This window comes from Eubalaena glacialis, chromosome 7 (assembly GCF_028564815.1).
Source record: "Eubalaena glacialis isolate mEubGla1 chromosome 7, mEubGla1.1.hap2.+ XY, whole genome shotgun sequence".
NCBI classification, from domain to species: domain Eukaryota; kingdom Metazoa; phylum Chordata; class Mammalia; order Artiodactyla; family Balaenidae; genus Eubalaena; species Eubalaena glacialis.
The window spans coordinates 64,817,291-64,844,515 of NC_083722.1; the positions used below are offsets into that span (position 1 = coordinate 64,817,291).

At 38.3% G+C, this 27,225-nt stretch overlaps 1 protein-coding gene across 3 annotated transcripts in view; it reads left to right on the forward strand.

Annotated features, from left to right (window-relative positions):
* The window catches only part of OXSR1 (oxidative stress responsive kinase 1), a 100,525-nt gene that overhangs the window by 17,327 nt on the left and 55,973 nt on the right, over positions 1-27,225 (forward strand). For 2 of the 3 annotated variants that reach the window (XM_061196515.1, XM_061196516.1), the window contains exons 3-4: positions 5,745-5,853; positions 21,882-22,023. In XM_061196515.1, the coding sequence (XP_061052498.1) occupies positions 5,745-5,853; positions 21,882-22,023 (251 nt within the window). Of the gene's footprint in view, positions 1-5,744; positions 5,854-14,159; positions 14,214-21,881; positions 22,024-27,225 lie in introns of those variants that run through there. The other variant, XM_061196517.1, reaches the window with a different exon arrangement.

The window sequence follows — 27,225 nt, forward strand, 5'->3', positions numbered from 1 at the left end:
CGGGGGCCACTCTTCATCGCGGTGCGCGGGCCTCTCACTGTCGCGGCCTCTCTTGTTGCAGAGCACAGGCTCCAGACGCGCAGGCTCAGTAGTTGTGGCTCACGGGCCTAGTTGCTCCGCGGCATATGGGATCTTCCCAGACCAGGGCTCGAACCCGTGTCCCCTGCATTGGTAGGCAGATTCTAAACCACTGCACCACCAGGGAAGCCCTCCCCTCCCTCTTGAGCATCCCTCCCAGCCTCCCTATCCCATCCCTCTAAGTCGTCACAAAGCATCGAGTTCATCTCCCTGTGCTATGCAGCAGCTTCCCACTAGCCATCCATTTTACATTTGGTAGTGTATATATGTCAGTGCTACTCTCTCACTTCATCCCAGCTTCCCCTTCCCCCCGTGTCCTCAAGTCCATCCTCTATGTCTGTGTCTTTATTCCTGCCCTGCCACTAGGTTCATTAGTACCGCTTTTTTAGATTCCATATATATGCGTTAGCATACGGTATTTGGAAAAACAATATTTTTAACCCATATATTAACACTGGAATTTGAAAAGCCCAATATGAATTCCTATTATTTGCCAGTTATTTTACATAATCTGTAAGGGTAGTGTAAAGATGAATGAAAGTCTTATTATTTATTACTTTATGACTAAAGAAACTGAGGCTCAAAGTTTAAATAACTTGACTACTAAGCACATATGACGATAATAACAAACATCTTTTCAGTACTAGGCACTAGTGTACTTTAACCTCATAAACATCTCTGAGATAGGTAGAAGGTCCACTTTATAGATGAGGGGAGTAAATCATGATAAGTAACAGAGTCTGGATTAAAAATCAGGTTTTTCTGACCCAAGTCTATTATTTTCTACTTCATGTAATACTAACTAAATGATTATAATCTTAGTTCAAAAGTAGAAAGAACATCTCTTCTCAAATATCATTTGACATTCTTGAAAGTAATATTTGTGTTATTACACTAGGGCCTTACTTTTAGAGGACTGCAAATTTGATATAGCTTAGTAAGAGGAAAAAAAAACTGGTTAGACCTCCGTAAAAATTGGCCACATATTTCATTAATCTTTACATTGCAAACGCAGTATTTATATATTCAGCAAATAAGTAAAGGTGGGGGAAAGTGATTTAAAGCAAGTTAAAAATAATTGGCTTTCTTGGTGGGTATGCAGGTAAGATTCCACTAACCCTGAAGAAATATCAGAAATATAAAGAATACCTGATTTATTTGTGGTGTTTTGTGGTGGTGTCAGGACTTGAGATCTGAGTGCCAAGGGCTCTGTATCGAAAAGATATGAAGCCCTTTCATTTATCTTTAAAAAACTATTAGCTCAACATACTAAACTTTTGATGTTGTGATTTTAAAATTTATTTTCAAAACTGTCTTTATTATAATGCAGAAAGGATGCCCTGGGTTCTCCAGAGAGTACTGATGTAAACCAATTACAGGTGTGTAGTGTGTGTGACAGTTATTAGTGAGGACGCAGTATATTGCTCCTTTCTCTTGTCAAAATGTTTTCTTGTCTGGCAGCCTTTGCTAAGTGTGATCACAAAATCAGCTGTCAAATCTTACTACATTTATTTTCTCCAGAGATTTTACTCACAGACTTTTCTCTGAGAAAGGCAACTATGTAATATATTGAAAATTTTCTCTCCTCTGGTAGATGCTAGGACTAGATTCATTGAACAAACATCTGAGGGGACCCTTAAGAGGCTTAAAATGTCTTTTCTTCTGCCAAGAGGCTCACAATCTAGTTGAAGAGTTAAGGCTCTTGCCTGCTGTACAAGGCAGAGTGTGACAAATGCCTAGGAAAGGTATAAGTACTGTGTTGAAATAAAGAGGAAGAAGGGAGCTCCCAGTTATGAAAGTGGAGGCCTTTGTGGAGATGTTTGTGTCCTGGGCCACCTGGGCTGGGAAGACTTTGAAGAGGCAGAGATGGAGACCCTGCCGGGCAGGGGTTTAAGATCAGCAAAGAATAGCATATTATATATTAACATTATGAATATATATGATATTATATATTAATTTAACTGAAACAACATTTTTATAAAACAATTCTTAATTATATTATGTGGAATGCACTCTGATTTTCTATCCTATTTTTGTTTGTCTGTTTTTTTTTTAATGTGATCCACTAAATTTATTTCATGATCCATATGAGTTGCATCCCATAGGTTGAAGAACACAAAGATATTGAGACTAAATTCAGGCAGTGACAGTGATAATGGAAAGGAAGACACAAATTCCCTAGACATTTTATAGATGGAAAAATTGTTAGTACTAGAATGAGCACTCCATGAGGGCAGGGACTGTTCACTCTGAATGAGTGAATGAATAAATTAACATTACTTGGGGACTGACTGAATAGTGTGAAGTGGAGGAAAACCACCTACGTTGGAGTAATCAGAAAACCAGGGAGTAAATAGTAGAAATCAAGATGAGTGAGTTTCAAGAAGGAATGAACAGTCATCACTAAAACATGGCTTCAGGTGGAGAACTGAAAATTCCAGACAAAAGATCTGGTATTAACAGACAATAAAGGACTTTCAAGAAAGCATTTTCATGAGTAGGGGTGGAATCACTTATGAGTGTTGAGGAAGCTGCTGGGAAATTTGAGTCAGAATGAATATACCACTCTTGCAGAGCAGTTAATATGTATATTTTTTCCTTTTTGAAAGGAAAGGGAAAAGGATAACTCCAAGGGGAATTAAGAGGAATAGAAGAGAAGAAAAGGAATATTTAAGACGCTTTTTATCTTTAAAATTTATGGCTCTCCTGATAGCCTCCTTTTTTTTGTTGTGGTTGTTTTTTGTTTGTTTTTATTAATTTATTTTTTTAGTTCTAGTTGATTTACAGTGTTTCAGATGTACAGCAAAGTGATTGAGTTATACATACATATATATATGTATGTATATGTGTACTTTTTCAGATTCTTTTCTATTATGGGTTATTACAGGATATTGAATATAGATCCCTGTGCTATACAGTAGGTCTTTATTGTTTATCCGTTTTATATATAGTAGTGTGTATCTGTTGATCTCAAATTCCCAATTTATCCCCCCCGCCATAGTCTCCTTTTAGAAAACCCTTTGTAGTACCCTTTTTTTCCAGGATTAAGCTCAAAACCTTTAGCTTAACATTTAAGACCTTGGACCATTTGACCCCAGCTCTTTGCATTGTCACTCCCCTATGTGATTGCTATCTGTTTCACCTCTCCTGTCCAGTTAGTCACCAAGTCCTATTGTTTATACCTCTTTAGTATCATCTCTTGACTCTTCCCTTTCTTTTCATTCATATTACCACGTATTTTTTTAAACTTTTTATTTTGTGATAGTCTTAACCTTACAGAAGAGCTGCTAAAGCAGTATAGAAAGTTCCCATATGCTGTTCACCCAACATCTCCTAAGAGTAACATAACCATAGTACAGTTATCTAAACTGAGAAATTAGCTGTTTATCGTTTTTCAGGCCATTATCATCTCACCCAGCTCATAGCAACAACCTTGAACAGAGTCTTTCCCTTTAGTCTTGCCTTCTCTCTTTTATTTTCTACATTACAGCCAGAGTGATTTTTATGAAAAAATAAATATAGTTAAACCTTTGATGCCTTTCCATTGCTGTTAGGATGAAGCCTTAATTATTGAACACGGTTACAAGGTCATTTATGATACGGTCCCAGGTAATTAAACAATCAAAACCCCTAAAAACATATTTATCTTTCCTATTTCAGTGTCAGTGTAGTAAAACTTCTTATAGGAAGCTTTCCTTGATTGTCATTCCTAATTTTTGGTAATTCATCTCTCCAATGAAATCATGTAGTATTTAGTACTTCTCCTATCAGACATTATTCATCTGTGTTATAAATTAGTATTTGTCTAACTTCTTCACCAGACTGTACGTTTCATGAGGGTTCACCATTGTGGTCAAGCACCTAGGACTGTGCCTGGCACAGAGTAGGCACTTGGTAAATTTCTGTTGAAAGCATGAACTGCTTAACCTTAGACAGGTTTACTCCTGTGTCCTAAAATCTGTCTTGCTTATTTCATCCTTTTTTTTGTAATTTTATGTGCTTTGCGCCTTGTACTGCTATTAACATTCCACATCCTGCAGAACTAAACGTAGTTCCCACCTTCTCTGTGAAGACTTCTTGCCTGTCTTAACTGTTCTTTCCTCTGGATTCTTGTAACATTTACTATCTTTACTGCTCATTTGGCACGTATATGCTGTTCTTTGTATTCCCTCTTATATGTACATATCTTATCTCTTCAAATCCTGTATAACTATGTCAATAGGCAGGTGTTTACTTTAGTTCTTCTTCCTTATCCTTCATATTTACTTACCTTTTAGTGTGGAAGACTGTGCTAGTAACTTAGTGGGTAGCAAAAATGCACACGACAAAGTCCTTGCCGTAAAAGAATTTACATTCAAGTAGAGAAAATAAGAATGGAAAAACTAGTGTTTATTGAACACTTCTTATGAATCAGGGATTATGGGCAACTTTTACACAATTGATCTTACTGAATAAATACCAAGGGCATAGGGCAAGTATTAATACATCAGTAAGTAAAAAGCTATATAAAGTGCTATAGGATTTTATTCATTCAGCAAATATTTATTGAGGGTATACTGTGTGCCAGGCATAATAAGTGCCAGTATACAGAGTCTGACCTCTCATTGAGCTACAGTTTTGTGAGAGATGCAGAAAAATAAATAGGCAGTTACAGTATAGTATGATAATTCCCACCATGTGTAGGAGTCCGCTTTTAAGTACTTGCCTTCTTGGAGTTGTCAGTCTAGCAGGGAAGGACAGACAAGTAAGCATCCAATGTACTATCCAGTACATATGTGCTGTGATGTAAGGAGATATGCACAGAGCTTGGAAGCCAAGAGAAGGGACACCTAACTAACTCAACCTGGGAAGTTGGGAGGAAGTGGTATTTTGGCTGAGATCAGAAGGAAGAATTGGTGTTTTCAGCTAGGCGAAAATGAGGGAAGTGTATTTGAGGCAGAGGGAACAACAGGGTTAAACGTCCGTGGTTAGAAGAAGCATGGCTCACTTGAAGTTACTATGGCTGGATCATAGGACTGGGGTATGTTGGGAGTAGGGTCAGTGAAGGCAGTAGGAATGATGGAGAGGTAAGCAGGGCCCTGATCACACAGGGCTTTTATAAGGCATTTTATCACACCAAATCTAATTTAAATTCATTAAATTCGAATGAGATAGTATAAGCTGAGACTTTGGGCTCAGGTGTCTACTTTGGATTTAGTTTATGGCTTCTTTAAAGTGGGAACTGTTAATCATTTCACAAAAATGAGATGAAACAATGTTTTGGAGAAAAAAGACAGACAAACAAACAAACCACCCTTTGTTTATTAGTATTGATAATTATCCTCTGTGACTGTAAAACCTGATTTCCCAAGATGGTTCTTTAAGGGCACCTGGAAGTAATATGTGTCCCAGTGGAGGCCTCTCTGGTGCTGTGGCAGGGTGTGATAAATAGAGCATGTTTCTGGTTTCAGAGATCGCTAGTTTAACGAGTGAAAGGAGTAAGAGTCAGAATGGACTGAGGGAAACCAAGCGGTTTTTTTGGTTTAACCATTCTTGCAGAGGTCAGGCATGAAAATCCCAGAAAGGTTGTGACATAGTCTTTGGAATTCCAAGATCTGGATTCAGTAACTTCTAGTGTTGTTTTAGGCTTGCATATAATGAATTACCATGTTTTCTCTTCTTTGTAGAAAGAAATTCAAGCCATGAGTCAGTGCCATCATCCTAATATTGTGTCTTACTACACGTCTTTTGTGGTAAAAGATGAGCTGTGGCTAGTCATGAAGCTGCTAAGTGGAGGTGAGTAGAGTACAATGAAATGTCAACTTCCATGGTTTGGAAAATTTATACAAATGTTTTTCTTGGTTTGGTTTTCATGGATATTTACATTTGAGGAGATACTGAGAATAAAGTATCCGATGATAATAGTGTACAAGCTGAGACAAGTTTCACATGTTGCATTTGTTTGTCATGCCTCTTCAGTTACTCTTTAATCTAGGATGGTTCCCTTCTACTTCCTCTCTTCCATGAGGCAGACTTACTGAAGGGTCTGATCTGAAGGGTCTATCTTGTCCCACATTCTGGATTTTTTTTTTTTGTTTAACATCTTTATTGGAGTATAATTGCTTTACATTGTTGTGTTAGTTGCTGCTCTATAACAAAGTGAATCAGTTATACATATACATATGTTCCCATATCTCTTCCCTCTTGCATCTCCCTCCCTCCCACCCTCCCTATCCCACCCCTCTAGGTGGTCACAAAGCACCGAGCTGATCTCCCTGTGCTATGTGGCTGCTTCCCACTAGCTATCTATTTTACATTTGGTAGCATATTTATGTCAATGCCACTCTCTCACTTCGTCCTAGCTTAACCTTTCCCCCTCCCCGTGTCCTTAAGTTCACTCTCTGTGTCTGCGTCTTTATTCCTGTCCTGGCCCTAGGTTCTTCAGAACGAGTTTTTTTTTCTTAGATTCCATATATATGTGTTAGCATACGGTGTTTGTTTTTCTCTTTCTGACTTACTTCACTCTGTGTGACAGATTCTAGGTCCATCCACCTCACTACAAATAACTCAATTTCGTTTCTTTTTATGGCTGGGTAATATGCCATTGTATATATGTGCCACATCTTCTTTATCCATTCATCTGTCGATGGACACTTAGGTTGCTTCCACGTACTGGCTAGTGTAAATAGTGCTGCCATGAACATTGTGGTACATGGCTCTTTGAGTTATGGTTTTCTCAGGGTATATGCCCAGTAGTGGGATTGCTGGGTCATATGGTAGTTCTGTTTTTAGTTTTTTAAGGAACCTCCATACTGTTCTCCATAGTGGCTGTATCAATCTACATTCCCACCAACAGTGTAGGAGGGTTCCCTTTTCTCCACACCCTCTCCAGCATTTGTTGTTTGTAGATTTTTTGGTGATGGCCATTCTGACCGGTGTGAGATGATACCTCATTGTAGTTTTGATTTGCATTTCTCTAATGATTAGTGATGTTGAGCATCCTTTCATGTGTTTATTGGCAATCTGTATATCTTATTTGGAGAAATGTCTATTTAGGTCTTCTGCCCAGTTTTGGATTGGGGTGTTTGTTTTTTTGATATTGAGCTGCATGAGCTGCTTGTATATTTTGGAGATTAATCCTTTGTCACTTGCTTCATTTGCAAATATTTTCTCCCATTCTGAGGATTGTCTTTTCGTCTTGTTTATGGTTTCCTTTGCTGTGAAAAAGCTTTTAAGTTTCATTAGGTCCCATTTGTTTATTTTTGTTTTATTTCCATTTCCCTAGGAGATGGGTCAGAAAGGATCTTGCTGTGATTTATGTCATAGAGTGTTCTGCCTATGTTTTCCTCTAAGAGTTTTATAGTGTCTGACCTTACATTTAGGTCTTTAATCCATTTTGCGTTTATTTTTGTGTATGGTGTTAAGGAGCATTATAATTTCATTCTTTTACATGAAGCTGTCCAGTTTTCCCAGCACCACTTATTTAAGAGGCTGTCTTTTCTGCATTGGGTATTCTTGCCTCCTTTATCAAAGATAAGATGCCCATATGTGCGTGGGTTTATCTCTGGGCTTTCTATCCTGTTCCATTGATCTATATTTCTGTTTTTGTGCCAGTACCATACTGTCTTGATTACTGTAGCTTTGTAGTATAGTCTGAAGTCAGGAAGCCTGATTCCTCCAGCTCTGTTTTTCTTTCTCAAGATTGCTTTAGCTATTTGGGGTCTTTTGTGTTTCCATACAAATTGTGAAATTTTTTGTTCTAGTTCTGTGAAAAATGCCATTGGTAGTTTGATAGGGATTGTATTGAATCTGTAGATTGCTTTGGGTAGTATAGTTATTTTCACAATGTTGATTCTTCCAATCCAAGAACATGGTGTATCCCTCCATCTGTTTGTATCATCTTTAATTTCTTTCATCACTGTCTTACAGTTTTCTGCATACAGGTCTTTTGTCTCCTTAGGTAGGTTTATTCCTAGGTATTTTATTCTTTTTGTTGCAGTGGTAAATGGGAGTGTTTCCTTAATTTCCCTTTCAGATTTTTCATCATTAGTGTATAGGAATGCAAGAGATTTCGGTGCATTAATTTTGTATCCTGCTACTTTACTAAATTCATTGATTAGCTCTAGTAGTTTTCTGGCAGCAGCTTTAGGATTCTCTATGTACACTATCATGTCATCTGCAAACAGTGACAGTTTTACTTCTTCTCTTACGATTTGGGTTCCTTTTATTTCTTTTTCTTCTCTGACTGCTGTGGCTAAAACTTCCAAAACTATGTTGAATAATAGTGGTGAGAGTGGGCAACCTTGTCTTGTTCCTGATCTTAGTGGAAATGGTTTCAGTTTTTCACCATTGAGAACGATGTTCACTGTGGGTTTGTCATATATGGCCTTTATTATGTTGAGGTAAATTCCCTCTATGCCTTCTTTCTGGAGGGTTTTTATCATAAATGGGTGTTGAGTTTTGTTGAAAGCTTTTTTCTGCATCTATTGAGATTATCATATGGTTTTTATCCTTCAGTTTGTTAATATGGTGTATCACATTGATTGATTTGCATATACTGAAGAATCCTTGCATTCCTGGAATAAACCCCACTTGATCATGGTGTATGATCCTTTTAATGTGCTGTTGGATTCTGTTTGCTAGTATTTTGTTGAGGATTTTTGCATCTATATTCATCAGTGATATTGGTAATTTTCTTTTTTTGTAGTATCTTTGTCTGGTTTTGGTATCAGGGTGATGGTAGAATGAGTTTGGGAGTGTTCCTCCCTCTGCTATATTTTGGAAGAGTTTGAGAAGGATAAGTGTTAGCTCTTCTCTAAATGTTTGATAGAATTCGCCTGTGAAGCCATCTGTTCCTGGGCTTTTGTTTGTTGGAAGATTTTTAATCACAGTTTCAATTTCAGTGCTTGTGATTGGTCTGTTTATATTTTCTATTTCTTCCTGGTTCAGTCTCAGAAGGTTGTGCTTTTCTAAGAATTTGTCCATTTCTTCTAAGTTGTCCATTTTATTGGCATATAGTTGCTTGTAGTAGTCTCTCATGATCCTTTGTATTTCTGCAGTGTCAGTTGCTACTTCTCCTTTTTCATTTCTAATTCTGTTGATTTGAGTCTTCTCCCTTTTTTTCTTGATGAGTCTGGCTAATGGTTTATCAATTTTGTTTATCTTTTCAAAGAACCAGCTTTTAGTTTTATTGATCTTTGCTATCGTTTCCTTCATTTCTTTTTCATTTATTTCTGATCTGATCTTTATGATTTCTTTCCTTCTGCTAACTTTGGGGTTTTTTTGTTCTTCTTTCTCTAATTGCTTTTGATGTAAGGTTAGGTTGTTTATTTGAGATTTTTCTTGTTTCTTGAGGTAGGATTGTATAGCTATAAACTTCCCTCTTAGAACTGCTTTTGCTACATCCCATAGGTTTTGGGTCGTCATGTTTTCATTGTCGTTTGTTTCTAGGCATTTTTTGGTTTCCTCTTTGATTTATTCATTGATCTCTTGGTTATTTAGTAGCAAATTTTTTAGCCTCATGTGTTTGTATTTTTTACTGTTTTTTTCCTGTAATTGATGTCTAGTCTCATAGCATTGTGGTCGGAGAAGATAATTGATACGATTTCAATTTTCTTAAATTTACCAAGGCTTGATTTGTGACCCAAGATATGATCTATCCTGGAGAATGTTCCATGAGCACCTGAGAAGAAAGTGTATTCTGTTCTTTTTAGATGGACTGTCCTATAAATATCAATTAAATCCATCTTGTTTAATGTGTCATTTAAAGCTTGTGTTTCCTTATTTATTTTCATTTTGGTTGATCTGTCCATTGGTGAAAGTGTGGTGTTAAAGTCCCCTACTATTATTGTGTTACTGTGGATTTCCCCTTTTATGGCTGTTAGCATTTGCCTTATGTATTGAGGTGCTCCTGTGTTGGGTGCATAAATGTTTACAATTGTTATTTCTTCTTCTTGGATTGATCCCTTGATCATTATGTAGTGTCCTTCTTTGTCTCTTGTAATAGTCTTTATTTTAAAGTCTGTTTTGTCTGATATGAGAATTGCTACACCAGCTTTCTTTTGATTTCCATTCACATGGAATATCTTATTCCATCCCCTCACTTTCAGTCTGTATATGTTCCTACGTCTGAAGTGGGTCTCTCGAAGACAGCATATATACGGGTCTTGTTTTTGTATCCATTCAGCCAGTCTCTGTCTTTTTGTTGGAGCATTTAATCCATTTACACTTAAGGTAATTATCAATATGTATGTTCCTGTTACCATTTTCTTAATTGTTTTGGGTTTGTTACAGTAGGTCTTTTCCTTCTCTTGTGTTTCCTGCCTAGAGAAGTTCCTTTAGCATTTGTTGTAAAGCAGGTTTGGTGGTGCTGAATTCTCTTAGCTTTTGCTTGTCTGTAAAGGTTTTAATTTCTCCATTGACTCTGAATGAGATCCTTGCTGGGTAGAGTAATCTTGGTTGTAGGTTTTTCCCTTTCATCACTTTAAATATATCCTGCCACTCCCTTCTGGCTTGCAGAGTTTGCGCTGAAAGGTCAGCTGTTAACCTTATGGGGATTCCCTTGTATGTTATTTGTTGCTTTTCCCTTGCTGCTTTCAATATTTTTTCTTTGTATTTAATTTTTGATAGTTTGATTAATATGTGTCTTGGTGTGTTTCTCCTTGGATTTATCCTGTATGGGACTCTATGCGCTTCCTGGACTTGATCAACCATTTCCTTTCCCATATTAGGGAAGTTTTCAGCTATAATCTCTTCAAATATTTTCTCAGTCCCTTTCTTTTTCTCTTCTTCTTCTAGGACCCCTATAATTCGAATGTTGGTGCATTTAATGTTGTCCCAGAGGTCTCTGAGACTGTCCTCAATTCTCTTCATTCTTTTTTCTTTATTCTGCTCTGTGGTAGTTATTTCCACTATTTTATCTTCCAGGTCACTTATCCGTTCTTCTGCCTCAGTTATTCTGCTATTGATTCCTTCTGGAGAATTTTTTATTTCATTTATTGTGTTGTTCATCATTGTTTATTTGCTCTTTAGTTCTTCTAGGTACTTATTAAACGTTTCTTGTATTTTCTCCATTCTATTTCCAAGATTTTGGATCATCTTTACTATCATTACTCTGAATTCTTTTTCAGGTCGACTGCCTATTTCCTCTTCATTTGTTTGGTTTGGTGGGTTTTTACCTTGCTCCTTCATCTGCTGCGTATTTCTCTGTCTTCTTAGTTTGCTTACCTTACTGTGTTTGGGGTCTCCTTTTCACAGCCTACAGGTTTGTAGTTCCCGTTGTTTTTGGTGTCTGCCCCCAGTGGGTAAGGTTGATTCAGTGGGTTGTGTAGGCTTCCTGATGGAGGGAACTGGTGCCTGTGTTCTGGTGTATGAGGCTGGATCTTGTCTTTCTGGTGGGCAGGACCACGTCTGGTGCTGTGTTTTGGGGTGTCTGTGACCTTATTATGATTTTAGGCAGCCTCTCTGCTAATGGGTGGGGTTGTGTTCATATCTTGCTAGTTGTTTGGCATGGGGTGTCCAGCACTGGAGCTTGCTGGTCGTTGAGTGGAGCTGGGTCTTAGCGTTGAGATGGAGATCTCTGAGAGAGCTTTCACCGTTTGATATTATTTGGGGTCAGGAGGTCTCTGGTGGACCAGTGTCCTGAGCTCGGCTCTCCTACCTCAGAGGCTCAGGCCTGACAGCTGGACGGACCACCAAGACCCTGTCAGCCACACGGCTTTTGGGAAGTCTGAGGTCTTCTGCCAGTGTTCAGTAGGTGTTCTGTAGGAGTTGTTCCACACATAGATGTAATTTTGATGTATTTGTGGGGAGGAAGGTGATCTCCACGTCTCACTCCTCTGCCATCTTGAAGGTTCTCTCTCTTCACACTATTTAGTTTTGAAGTGTTCCATACTCACACATCAATCAAGGAAAAGCTTGAGGGCAGATTTAGGGAAGTCTTCCATTACTCCTGTTGCTAGAGGATCCACATTTCATCTTTTTTCCTTTGTGCTTAGTCTAGTTTCACTTGCTCATAGGGTACTGCGTGCATTGGCCTTTTTCCTGGCAATTCAGACAAGAGTTCCTAGCATGAAATGGCTGCACCTGATACTTGAGCTTGGCGGGCTGCGTGCAGAAGCTCTGCGCATGACACCTTGGCTCAGTGGGGCCGTGTGCAGAGATGTTGCGCCTGGCCCTGTGATCTGGAGCCTTGAGCAGCACTAGCAGCACGCAGCTCCTCCACATTCTGGATTTATCTGGTTATTTCTTCCTGGTGATGTTTAACCTGATTTATATTCCTCTGTTTCCTACAAATTAAAACAAGACCTAAAGTGTTGTTTGGACTGAATATTTTGTAGGTGATGCTGCGTACTTCATATTGCATCACATCAGGAAGTAGTATTTGCTATCTGGTTGTATCTTTAATGGTGATATTAATTGTGATTGCTTAAGATTATGACAGCCAGGCCTCTCCAAGGAAAAGTAAGCTTTATTTCCCTTTGCAGCAAGCAAGTAATCTGTGGGATGATACTTTGGCACTGTGAGTATCCAGTTCCCCAGTCTTTTGTCTAATGATTTTTAGCATCCATTAACAATCCTTGCTTGTCTCAATTATTTTGTCAGGGGTTGCAGAATGGTAATTTTTCCTATTGCGCCCCTTTTTTTTTTTTTTTTTTTTTACAGTTATAAACTGGCATTCTTTTCTGTAAAGGAACTTTCCCTTACTAAATGGGGCTTTTTGATTAACCTATTCTGTAGTTCCTACTGAAAAGGCAGGATAAATGTGTTTTTTTAAGGACCAATTTTCAGAGTAAAGAGTTAGTTTAATAATTACTGCCAGTGATTTTTTTTTCCTTTTTCCCATTGAGTAATGCTTTCATTTTCTGGAGTATCACTATATAGACTCAAGGATTTTTACATATTCAGTGTCTTTCAGTCAGCTATACTCTATTCTTTTGATGCTCAGGTTATCCAAAATTTTGTCAGTGGGAGTCCCTTCAAGCTTACTGTTGTGTCCTTTTGACATGAATCCATCAATCTTTGATAACTTCCTTGATTTTTAGTTCAGGATAAATGGTTCATATTTATATTGCTTTTCTCAGAATCAGCAAATATTCTAAGGAGCCCTGATCCTTTTTATGGGGAGTGGTATTTAGAAAGTATAACTTGGATTCTTGGGATGCTCATTGCTGCTACTTTGTCATTGTTTCTAGTTGAAAGAGCTTGGAAATATATTGTAGCATATTAAAAATAAGTCATGATTTGACAATTCAAGTTTAACATTACAGACGTTTAAAACTTTAAAATTATATTTGAATCTCTTTACTCTTACACAGAAGATCTTGGTTCCCCCATATTAACATAATTAATTACGTACTTTATCCTGCACTATTATATATACAATTATTTCTGCTTTAGTCCTTAGAATAAAATGTAAGCATCGCTGATTGCAAACAGTGGACCCTTGGTATGTATAGATTGAAGATTTTGTTATGGTTACTGAAAGACCCATGCCATGTAGTCAATTAGACATTTTGTTATAGCATGGATTTGAATGATTGGCAAGATGGAGACAACAAGTGAGTGATGGAGCTGCCTGACTTTCCCATCACTGTGCGGCTTGTTTGCATATATATTTCATGTGGGAGCATGATCTTCCATTTTGGATTGTAGGGTTACACAAAAGAGAATCCATGTTAATTTGCCATGTTAACACCGTTACTCATTGAGCACCTTACTTACCCAGAGAGGCTTTAAAGGAAAGTCGTAGGCTTTAGAATTAAATTCCTACTTAGCAGTTGTGTCACTGGGCAAACTTTTTCAACTCTTTGAACCTATTTACTTGTCTGTTAAATGGGGATGCCTTTCTGCATTTCAGGGTATTGGGGAGGAGTAAATGAGATGACTATGCAAAGCATCCCCCACTATGCTGACATGTAATAGGTGCACAAGAAATTTTAATCATTAATAATAATAATCCCTTGTTATTTGATGCTTTTCAGTGTAGCCAGAATCACCTTTTTGTTTCAATCCCATTAGTGACACACTGGAGAAACTGGATTACTTTGTTAAAGGCCCTGTTCATATGATGGTTGGAAGCCTTGCTAACACCAGCCACCTTTCAAGATGGTGGTCAAGCATGGTTCTTTCAGTATGGACAGATATGGGAATATTAGGTAATACTGTATCTTTCGTTTTTGATAACCTACAGCATAATTTTCTTTACATGTAATTTACAAAAATGTGTAATACAAAGTTTTTAATGTTTTGCTAAAAAGTCCTCTGATGAATAGGAATAAGCTGTCTGCTTAATTCTGTTATCCATAACTGTATGCCAGCCCATCCTTTCTGCTACTCCTAAGCAGAATGCCTTAAAAAAAATTTTTTTTAAAGAATCCCTGTTCCTCTCTCAGTGAGTATATGTCCTGATCACAGAAAGGGCAGGATATGTAGCTAGGTGGGATGTCTTTTCAGTGTACCTCTCTGTTCCTCCTGGTCTTAAGTTTCCTGGGACAGTGCCCAATTTTTCTAGCATAGCACTCAGCAGATTTCCTGGATGATAATTTTCAAATATATTCCAGGCATTAATTCTTTTTATAATTACTTATAATTTTATGAGTCAACATAATCTTATATCTAAATTTTTACTTTTAAAATATTAAAAATTTTGCATCTTTTTTAGGAAAATGTAATCTTTTGTAGTTATAAAGTAAATACATATTCAAACTGAAGAGATACATTAAGCAATATTTAGAAAACAAAAGATAGAACTAAGCACAACTTAAAAAAAATTTTTTTTAAATAGGAGGAAACTGTCAAGATAGCTCAATTAAAAAGCCTTTCATCAAATGCTTATTGGTTACCAATACACTGGTGAATCAAACCATCAGTTCCTTGCTATTATGGGCCTTATAGCTAATAAGTAAAAGTTATAATTAAGTAATTATAAGGGTGTAGAGTGCCATGAAGAAGTATCAGGTATCATGGGAATAAGTACCAGGAGAACCTAACTTTATTGAGGGAGAATGGCTGTGGCAAGATAGACAGCCACTGCCTTCAGGAGGTGATGTTCTTCAGGAGACCTGAAGAATAGGTAATAATTAGCCAGGTGAAATGGGAGGTGGAGATGGTATCGGGAAGAATGGGAGAAGGAATCCAGAGATAGAGGGAACACTGTACTGAGAGTGACTGGAGGCAGGATGGAGCAGTGTGGTGTGTACTGGCAACTGATGGGGGATCACAGCTGGAGCAGAGAGAGTGAGAGGAGGGGACCATTGAGAAGCAGGGGCTCCGTTTGAATAATTTTAAAATGTGAATAGCCAGAGTTAATAGAAATATGTTTAGGCTACATTCTTTTATATTTACTTCCTCAGCCAAAATATTTAAATCAAAAGCATATTTTTGATGTAGCAACATTGTACTGATATAGAATTTAATAAGCTAATTAAATGTAAAATGAATTGCAACTGGTAGTCTTAAGCCCATTGACCAAGTGGACAACATGGTTAAAATAAGTTTAAGTGTGTCAATATTAGAATTATTTTGTAATGCTCCCTTATGACTATAATATTCTTATCTTTTGTTAATTAAATAATTAGAACTCTGATTTTGAGTGTTGGAATTTATTAGTATAGAAAGTTAATCTTTAGAAATTAGAATCACTTTCTATCTAAATAGCTGTTTCTACCATTTATTAGCACCAAACTGCAATATAAGATTTTTAGAAATCAAAGTAATTAAGAAAGCTTCTGAAGATTTTGCTGGAGCCTGTGACCGAGTGGGAGTGGAGTGGAGCGGCTGTTGTTGCCGACTCTTTCCTCCTCCCCACGGTCCAGTCAGCTGGTTGATTAGGCCATCGGCCCTCAAGCTGAGACTTGTCTCTTATTTAGTTCTGGGGAGTGCCTGGCCGACATGAGTGATGTAGAGGAGAACAACTTCGAGGGCAGAGAGTCTCGCTCTCAGTCAAAATCTTCAACGGGAACCCCCAGTGTTATGCTTTTGTAAATGATTTTTTGTTTGTTTTTTGCTTTTACAGAAAATTAACTCCTGCCTAATCAAATGAGGAAAGAAATGGTCTTTTTAAAGCTTCTTTTATGTTAGATATTGTATTAGACATTGTATCAGAGAGCTGCATTTACTACAAACTCCTTTTTTAACTTTCTTTTGGGGAAGTTAGTAACATATAAAGTAGTTCAGTCATGGCAGGTTTGTCTGGGGTGGCATGGAGCAATCAAATAGTTGAGTGTAGAAAGTTTGAAGCTATGGAAGAAAACACTTGGTCATTTCTTTTGAAGAACGGAATTTTTGAACCCTAAAAATTATGTTGTTTTTTAGAGATAAAAACCGTGTGGACTCCTACAAAACATGTTGTATTTAAAATACATTTGTTAAAACTTAAAAATGTTAAGTGTGATTTTTGTGTTGAAATTATTGAAGTTTAATCAGTGAAGGACAAGCCTTATTATTTATTATTTAGAGCAGTTGTATGCTTTGCTGTTAGAAATTTTGGTATTGGGAAAATGGTTTAAGCAGGCTATTGTATAGAGTCCTTAGAAATAGTGAGGGGAAGGGTAGTCTCCTTTCAAATAAAAGTTAATTTCTTTGGGAAAAAAAAAAGAAAGCTTCTGGGCTTCCCTGGTGGCGCAGTGGTTAAGAATCTACCTGCCAATGCAGGGGACATAGGTTCGAGCCCTGGTCCGGGAAGATCCCACATGCCTCAGAGCAACTAAGCCTATGCACCGCAACTACTGAGCCTGTGCTCTAGAGCCTGCGAGCCGCAACTACTGAGCCAGCGTGCCACAACTACTGAAGCCCGTGCACCTAGAGCCCGTGCTCCGCAACAAGAGAAGCCACCACAGTGAGAAGCCCACGCACTGCAACGAAGAGTAGCCCCAGCTCACCGCAATTAGAGAAAGCCTGCGTGCAGCAACAAAGACCCAATGCAGCAAAAAATAAATAAATAAAATAAATAAATTTATTAAAAAAAAAAAAAAAAAAAAAAAGAAAGCTTCTGAAAGGAAAAGATGAAAGGACGTCCCTGGTGGCGCAATGGTTAAGAACCCACCTGCCAATGCAGGGGGCACAGGTTCGAGCCCTAGTCCGGGAAGATCCCACATCCTGCGGAGCAACTAAGCCCTTGTGCCACAACTACAGAGCCTACGCTCTAGAACCCGCGAGCCCCAACTACTGAGCCTATGCACCACAACTACTGAAGCCCGTGCGCCTGGAGCCCATGTTCTGCAACAAGAGAATCCACCGCAATGAGAAGCCCGCGCACTGCAATGAAGAGTAGCCCCCACTCACCACAACTAGAGGAAGCCCATACACAGCAATGAAGACCCAACGCAGCCAAAAATAAATAAATAAATAAATTTATATTAAAAAAAAGTCGTTCCTACCAAATATTTAAAAAAAGGAAGGGGGCTTCCCTGATGGCGCAGTGGTTAAAAATCTGCCTGCCAACGCAGGGGACACCGGTTCAAGCCCTAGTCCGGGAAGATCCCACATGCCGTGGAGCAGCTAAGCCTGTGTACCACAACTACTGAAGCCCGCGCGCCTAGAGCCCGTGCTCTGCAACAAGAGAAGCCACTGCAATGAGAAGCCCGCGCACTGCAACGAAGAGTAACCTCTGCTCGCCACAACTAGAGAAAGCCCGTGCGCAGCAACGAAGACCCAACGCAGCCAAAAATAAATAAATAAAATAAATTTATGAAAAGAAAACGTTAAATCTTAAAAAAAAAAAAAAGATGAAGTACCTGTAGGACTGAAAGGGACGAACTGTAGAAATGCAGAAATCTAATTTAATTCACTATGTTAGGGAATTATTTTGTGGTTTAAGGATGCTTTGTCATCTTCTAAGAGATAAAAGGTATGGGACTTCCTTGACCCTGAGCAGGACCCAGGTAAAAAATACCTGTTATTAAGAGTGACCAGGGCTTCCCTGGTGGTGCAGTGGTTGAGAATCCGCCTGCCAATGCAGGGGACACGGGTTCGAGCCCTGGTCTGGGAAGATCCCACATGCCGCGGAGCAACTGCGCCCGTGAGCCACAACTACTGAGCCTGCGCATCTGGAGCCTGTGCTCCGCAACAAGAGAGGCCGCGACAGTGAGTGGCCCGCGTACCGCGATGAAGAGTGGCCCCCGCTTGCTGCAACTAGAGAAAGCCCTCGCACAGAAACGAAGACCCAATACAGCCAAAAATAAATAAATAAATTTTAAAAAGAAAAGATGACTACCGTCTTAAAAAAAAAAAATCATCTTTCTTTCCAAAAAAAAAAAAAAAAAGAGTGACCAGCTTTGGATGGTCAAGCAACAATAGAGGGTATGTCTGTTAATCTGAAATGGAATACCCACACCAAGCAAATTTTGGCCCCTTTGAAAACTTATATGGCTTAGGAAGACACAAGCAACACCCAGTGACTAAAGATTGGTTAAAACTTCTTGGTAAAAATACCTAACTAAAATGGGTGCGTTAATTTTGGACTCAAGAGTGTTTTTTCATAAAAATAAACTGTGCAAATGAACATGTTGACTGAGTAATTAATTTGATTGAGCTGCAATTATCAGGTTTAACAAGGGTCATTAACCAGCAGCTGCTTCACCACTTTTTCAATTTTTTTTTTAATATTTAGTAATGATTTTCTTGGACAGTTAAAGTTTTGCATTGCTTTTTAAATGTTCTGTGCCATAGACTATGAAGGCAGACATGAAATGGTTTGGGGGAATAGATAATCTACCTACATTTTAATTTTTTGCTTTGTTATGAAATTTGTACCAAACCCCTCTTGTTTTCCATTATTTAATTTACTTGCTTTTACTCTAAGAAATTCTTGGGTTTCAGTGGACAGTGCTCATCGAGTAGCCTAGGTTGTTAAAATGCAACTTCTTGGGCCCTACCTCAGATCTCTTGAATGACAGTCTATAAGGTCTGGGAATCTGCATTTTTAACTAGTTTGCCAAGTAGTTTCTTCATGTATTAAAGTTCAAGAACGGATTATCCCTGTAGAATATTTCTTCCAGATTGTGCCTAAGGACATAATATTATATATGCTGATATAGGCTTCCCTCATTATTCCTTCTTTTCTTTAGATATTAACTTGAATCATCCAGTGATAAATCTGAAGTTTTCTTTTGCTTAGAATATTTTACTTTCTTCTTTCTCTGAGTTGATATAAAGAATTCTATGTACTTTTGATGTTTGAGGAGGGAGGATTATAGGCACCGTCATCATGTTAGACGCTGCAAGATGCTGAGGAAATCATATGGAAAAGAAGGGGGGACCTTCCAGGACCAATATTTGTCAGTTAAGGAGGAAGGTCTTAGTGGCGTGATCATCCCTCCACCTATAAAAATCATATTGTTGGGAGGGAGACTAAAACTGAAAAGACAAGTTATCCCAGGGAAGAGGGGCCTTCTTATCCAGCCTTGTTTGGTATTTCTGTTCTGGACATTGTCTGGGGATGTGCACTGCTTTAATTTCCCTGTTGATCATTGGATGATGTGAAATCAATTAAAATTTTCTAAGACTTTGAAAAGGAGTTCCTGCTTCAAACTCTTTAAAAATACAGATCTAATAACTTTGGTGTGCCCTAGAGTCTATGTTACTCCATTTCTTTGATCTTCCAGATTAGAAGTTCCCTGAAAGTCAGCAGTCACATGTTTCTTGACATATTCTGTGGCACCTAGTTCTAGATCGCATATAATATGACTTAATTGTTGAATGAATAAATTGTGTTTTTAATTCCTAGTAGGGGTTTCTCCCTTTGCGTTCCTTATTTTAGATATTCTTTATATTACAAACATTTAACTCAGTTGGCATTTATACATATGTCTTCTTACTGAGCAGTTCTTTTTTTTTTTTTAATTAATTAATTAATTTATTTATTTATTTATTTATTTTTGGCTGTGCTGGGTCTTCGTTTCTGTGCAAGGGCTTTCTCCAGCTGCGGCGAGCGGGGGCCACTCTTCATCGCGGTGCGCGGGCCACTCACTGTCGCGGCCTCTCTTGTTGCGGAGCACAGGCTCCAGACGTGCAGGCTCAGTAGTTGTGGCTCACGGGCCCAGTTGCTCCGCGGCATGTGGGATCTTCCCAGACCAGGGCTCGAACCCGTGTCCCCTGCATTGGCAGGCAGATTCTCAACCACTGTGCCACCAGGGAAGCCCAGCTGAGCAGTTCTTGTATGGCCTGGATTTCTCAGAAGAATGAAATACATGCCTGTTGGTATAGTCACTTTGCTTTTTGGGAGTTGATGTGTGATTGGTTAAACTAAACAGAACAAAACTTCTTCCTTAGGCCCCCTCTTTGTGAATCACAGTCTTGTGAATCTCAGCAGTAAAGAGGGGAAAGTGTTAGAAAAAGTTACCTAGAATCTGAAGCCTCCCTGGTTCTTTGTCTACAGAGAGTAAACTGCCTGTCTCCTGCTGGAGGTGGGGAGTGGTCATCGCCTGGCTTCCAGGGTGGGGAGGAGGAATCTGGGAATCTTATTCTGCCTCATATGAACTTTCAACCAGTTTTCCTGTGTTCAGCCCTTTCCTTCAGTCCCCCCTCACTTTCCCTTATGCGGTCTTTGGTGTTTGTATTCTGAGCCTTTCTGGAGCTCTAGGGTAGGGAATCTACTTTTTCCTAATTGATATACCTCCTGTGCAGGCACTGAAGTTACAGATTTTTCCACTCTGCATAATCAGTTACTTTTTCTGCTTTCTCTCTTCCAGAAAATTAGTGCTATATCTCTTCTGTTATCTTCTTTCTTTTTTATTCTGGGTTTATGCCCTTGTTATCAAGCTTATCAAGTTAGTGGATTTCAAATGGGAGCTAAAGTAAACATGTGTTCAATTCTCTAATGTTTTCGAGGATTCCATCTAGACCACTCCTTTCCATCTATTTGGAAGTACATTTTTTTCTTTTTAAGTGTGTGCAATAAAAAGCATCCACCAGGGCTTGTTTTCAACAGAAGCATTTGCCAAGAAATGGGTATCCAGTCTTTTCAGTGCAGTTTATGTTATGTTTCAGATTTCTTGGCACAGTTTTTAATATTGGAGATTGTTTTGCTTTGGTTCTGTGATCTTTATGGGCCATTGTACTGCCAGAAATCTTACCAATCTCTAGCAAACTTTTTTTTAATAATCATCAGTTATGGTAGACAGCATTCTGTGACTTTAATTACTATATGGGTGTCTTTTCCCTCCCTCTCTCTGATTTTTAGGAGGAGCATTATTTCCCATCCTGGGAAGAATGGGATTGATAATACATCTGGGCCGTTATTTTAAAAGAACTGCCATTTTTATTCTTTTCATATTTTTCTTTGCCTTACCTGTTTTATTTCTATTACTTATTAACCTGAAACATAATTTTAACCCTTAAATTAGTTTGCATACACATGTGATATTTACTTTCCAAGTTTTCTTATGTAATTTGACCTGCGTTTCAATTGTGTTTTATATCTTTATTTATACAATGTTGCATACTCTAATCTGATGTTGGAAGCCTAGATTGGTTTGTTATATCTTATACTAAAGTGTTATTGATGGGCATGGTTTACCTAGGGATTCTTCAGAGGTGATTAAAAATCCTCTATTACCTTTTTCAGATTCTCATTAGAAGTCTAAAGAAGATGCTGGTGTAACACTACTATTTGGATATTAGCAGGCTGCTTTCTGTTTTAGAGTGGAATCGAGAATAAATTATTACCTTTAAACTTCTGTATTTCCTTATATTTACTATTTTTTCCTTTCTTTCCTACACAGCTAAGTTTATGAAAAGGTTTACACGTGTTTTGATTTAAAAATCGCTCTGAATTATATTGAATGAGTTAAAAAATTATGGAAAACTGTGTCTTCTCTTTTCAGGTTCTGTTCTGGATATTATTAAGCACATTGTGGCAAAGGGGGAACATAAAAGTGGAGTCCTAGATGAAGCTACCATTGCTACAATACTCAGAGAAGTGCTGGAGGGGTTGGAATACTTGCATAAAAATGGACAGATTCACAGGTATGTAAAAGACAACACTCTTCTCTTTTGGATAAGTGCAGTGATAGTTGTGCTGTATCATTTCATTGAGGCTATTCCCCATTCTTTTGCACAGTTAATCATAATCTCTGAGTGTTAGCAGGGTTCTTTGTATTACTAGTTCCAGTACATTGTGGTTACACAGCTAGTAAGCATTTGAAAGTTACAAGTACTTTAGTCAAATTGGAAACTCTAGGAACAGGAGAAATTCCTAATTTCCTATGGGAGTCAATCATTGCAATCACTGATAACATTTTGGAATATTCTTTTCCAGTTTCTTTTATATGCTTACAGATATTTAAAACAAAACTGTATGTATAATTTTGTCTGTTTCTTTTTTGTTTCCTTTATGTTATATCTTGACTATTTTCTCAAATTATTAAAAGCTTTTGTAAAATCACTTTTTAAAATTAAAAATTATTATTATTTTTTTAAATAAAATGACATTTGAAAACCTGTGTAACATTTCATGGTTCAAGTATTTCTGGCTAATTATATCTATTCAGTCCCTGCGTACAGATAACAAGAATTGTTATCTGTACAAATGGTGGTGGATTCTGTGTTAGTACAAATTTGTTTAGTCCCTGGATTTGGTTTTCCTTCATTTGAAGATATATTTATTTCCCCATCATTCTGAAGGATAGTTTCCCTGGATATAAGAATTTGTAGTTGACAGTTCTTTTCTTTCAGCACCTGAAAGATGCTGTGGTACTTAATTGGGGCCTTCATGGTTTGAGATGAGAAATCTGTCATGTGAATTGGTGTTCTTAGGCAATATGTTGCTTTTCTCTGGCTACTTTCAAGACTGTTTCTTCGTGGGACTTCCCTGGCGGTCCAGTGGTTAAGACTGTGCGCTCTCAGTGCAGGGGACACAGGTTCAATCCCTGGTCGAGGAACTAAGATCCCACATGTCACATGGCGTAGCCAAAAAAAAAAAAAAAAAAAGATTGTTTCTTTTTTTTTTTTTTTTTTAAACCTATTTATTTATTTATTTATTTATTTATTTATTTATTTATTTTGGCTGCGCTGGGTCTTAGTTGCCGCATGCAGGATGTTTTTGGTTGCAGCATGCAGACTCTTAGTTGCGGCATGCAGGCTTCTTAGTTGTGGCATGCAAACTCCTAGTTGCAGCATGCATGCGGGATCTAGTTCCCAGACCAGGGATCGAACCCAGGCCCTCTGCATTGGGAGCTCAGGGTCTCACCCACTGGACCACCAGATAAGTCCCAAAGTTTGGTTTTGACAAGTTTAATTATGATATGTCTTAGTGTGGATTTCTTCACGTCTATCCTGTTTGGGGTTCCTAACCTTCTTGAATCTATAAGTTTTTGTCTTCACCAATTTTGGGAAGTTTTCAGCCATTATTTCTTTGAATACCTTTGCAAGCTGTTTTCCCTCATCTTCTTCTGGGACTCTAATGATGGAAATGTTAGATCTTTTGTTATTGTACCATATTGTGCCATAATCCCTGAGGCTCAGTTTTCAGCCTATTTTCACTCTGTTCAGATTGAGTAAATTTTCTTGATTTGTTTTCAGGTTTGTTGATTCTATCCTCTGTCCTCTCCATTCTACTCTGGAACCCATTCCTTGAGCTTTTTATTTCAGTTAGTGTAGGTTTTCAGTTATATAATTTTTATTTGGTTCTTTTTTATAGCTTTTGTTTTTTTTGCTGAGATTTTCTGTTTTTCATTTGTTTTGAGAATTCCAAATTGCATGTTAGAAGCATTTTCATGATGGCTGCTTTAAAATTCTTGTCAAATAATTCCAAAACCTGATTCATCTTTGTGTTGACATCATTTAGTTGTCTTTTCTTTTTGAAGTTTTTCCTGGTTCTTGGTATGTTGAATGATTTTTTTTTTTAATTTTATCATGGATGTTTTGGATGTTATGTTAGGAGACTCTTGATCCTATTGAAATAATAATATACTGAAATAATATATTTTAGCAGGCAATTGCCCTGATTTTTTAGAGCCCTTGCAGTGTTGTTCTGGTTTGTTTTGTTCCTGTGGCACTGCTGGGGCTCTCTTCTCAATCCCTGCTGATGCCACCCATTGGAGTAGAGTGCCCTTCCCCAGGCCTGGTGCTGCTAGGTGGAAGGTGGGAGATAGTGGCTGTGCCTTGGGTCTGTGAGCACTTCTTGGGCTCACCTTGTGGACCAGGCCACCTGGCCGCAATCGGGCTCCCACTCATTCTGTGGTATTGCCTGTGGACATGAAAGGCACTTTTCTGGGCCACCTTTTGCTACTGAGTGGGGAGTTGGGAGACACTGGGTCTGGGTCATCCTTTGCCACTGTGTAGAGCAGCGGTCCCCAAACTTTTTGGCACCAGGGACTGGTTTCATGGAAGACAATTTTTCCACACACTGGGGTGGGGGTGGGGGAATGGTTTAGAACAGGCCACGGCCCAGTACTGGTCTGCGACCCTGGGGATTGGGGACCCCTGGTGTAGAGGACCAAGAGGTGCCAGACCTGGGTCACTTTCTGCTGCTGGGTGGAAGAATGGGAGATATTGGCTGGGCCTATCGGTGGTGCTGGTGTAGGCAGCATGGGCCTACCTGCTGCACTAGATGTGGATTGGGCAGTGGAGTTTCCTGTCTGGTCTTCATTGGCACCTCTGGTTCTGGCCTAGTGGGTCAGCCTTCCACTCCAGCTATGTAGTCAGGGATGGGGTCCCTGCTAGGTCTGAGCTGTGCTGCCCCTTTCCTGATCCTTTGGCCACAGAGAGCAGGCTTAGAGCTGCTTCTTTTTTTTTTTTTTCGGTCTATGCCTATTGACAGTTCTGGGTTGCAAGACTATAATACCCAGTCCAGGATATATGAGATTGAAAGAAAACTCAGGAAAGTGGTATAGTGCTATGTGAAAGTGGACTTGGATTAGTTGTAAATGTGTAGAGCAAACTCTAGGGCAACCACTAAAAAAGGAAAAATAGAAGAATTAATATGCTAAGAGAGGAGAGAAAAATAGAATCATATAAAATGCTCAATTAAAACCAAAGAAAGCAGAAAAAGAGTGGAAGAACACAACAAGATATAACATTTAAAATCACCTACTTTTAAGGAACTACAAAAATAAGAACAGACTGAGCCCAGAGTTAGCAGAAGGAAGTTAAATAAAAACATTACAGTGGAAATATATGAAATACAGACTAAAAAGACAGTTGAAAAGGTCAGTGAAACCAGTTTTTAAGAACTGGTTTCTTAAAAAGATAAATAGACAAATTGTTAGCTAGACTCACCAAGAGAAAAAGAGAGAGGACTCAAATAAATTAAATTCAGAAATGAAAGAGGAGACATTACAGCTGATACCACAGAAGTATAAGGGATCATAAGCGACTACTATGAACAATTACATGCCAACAAATTGTACAACCTAGAAGAAATGGATAAATTCCTAGAAACATACAATCTACCAAGACTGAATCATGAAGAAATAGAAAATCTAAATGGACCAATTACTACTAAGGAGATCAATTCAATAATCAAAAACCTCCCAACAAAAATCCAGGACTGATGGGCTTCACTGGTGAATTTTACCAAATATTTAAAGAGGAACTTATAATAATCCTTCTCAAACTCTTCCAAAAACTAGAAGAGGAGGAAACATTACAAACTCATTTTACAAGGCCAGCATTACCCTGATACCAAAGCCAGACAAGGACACTACAAGAAAAGAAAATTACAGGCCAATATCCTTGATAAACATATACGCAGAGATCTTCAACAAAATGTTAGCAAACAAAATTCAACAATATGTTAAGAGGATCATACAGAATGATTAAGTGGGATTTATTCCAGGGATGCAAGGGTGGTCCAACATCTGCAAATCAATCAATCACTATGATACACCACTTTAACAAAATGAACGATAAAATCATGGTCATCTCAATAAATGCAGAAAAAGCTTTTGACGAAATTCAACATCCTTTCATAATGAAAACTCTTGACAAACTGGGTATAGAGGGAATGTACCTTAACATAGTAAAGGCCATTTATGATAAGCCCACGACAAACATCATACAAAAAATGATACTGGACCTCTATCTTATACCATACAGAGGAATCAACTCAAAATGGATTAAAGACATGAACTTAGGACCTGAAACTATAAAACTCCTAGAAGAAAACATATCCTTGACATTGGTCTTGGCAATGATTTTTTGGATTTGACACCAATAGCAAAGGCAACAAAAGCAAAAACTTTAAAAACTAGACCACATCAAACTAAAAAGCTTCTGCACAGCAAAGGAAACCATCAAAAAAGTAAAAAGGCAACCTACTAAATAGGAGTAAATATTCGCAAACCACATGTCTGATAAGGGGATAACATCCCCAAAATAGGAGGAACTCATACAACTCAGAGGCAAAAAAATAAAAACAACCCAATTAAAAAATGGGAAAAGGACCTGAATAGACATTTTTCCAAAGAACACATATAAGTAGCCAACAGATACATGTGAAAAAGGTGATCAACATCACTAACCATTGGGGAAATGCAAATCAAAACGACAATGAAATATCATCTCACACCTGTTAGGATGTCTGTTATCAAAAAAGCAAGATATCAGGGAATTCCCTGGTGGTCAAGTGGTTAGGACTCCGTGCTTTCACTGCCAAGGGCCAGGCTTCAATCCCTGGCCAGGGAACTAAAATCCCACAAGCCGTGTGGTGCAGCCAAAAAACAAAACAAAACAAAACAAAAAGACAAGATATCAGATGCTGTCAAGGATATGGAGAAAGGAAACCCTTGTGTACTGATGTTGGGAGTGTAAACTGGTACAGCCACTGTGGAAACAGTATGGATGTTCCTCAAGAAATTAAAAATAGAATTACAGGGAGACTTCCCTGGCGGTCCAGTGGTTAAGACTCCACACTTCCAATGCAGGGGGCACAGGTTTGATCCCTGGTCTGGCAGCTAGGATCCCACAAGCCTTGTGGCACAGCCAAAAAAAAAAGAATTACAATAAGATCCAGAAATCCCATTGCTGGGTATACGTCCAAAAGAAATGAAGTCATTATCTCAAAGAGATATCTGTACTCCCATATTCAGCATTATTCACATTAGCCAAGATATGGAAACAACTTAAGTGTGTGTCATGGATGAATGGAAAAAGAAATTGTGATGCACACACACACACACACACACACACACAATGGACTTTATTCATCCATAAAAAGGAGGAAGTCCT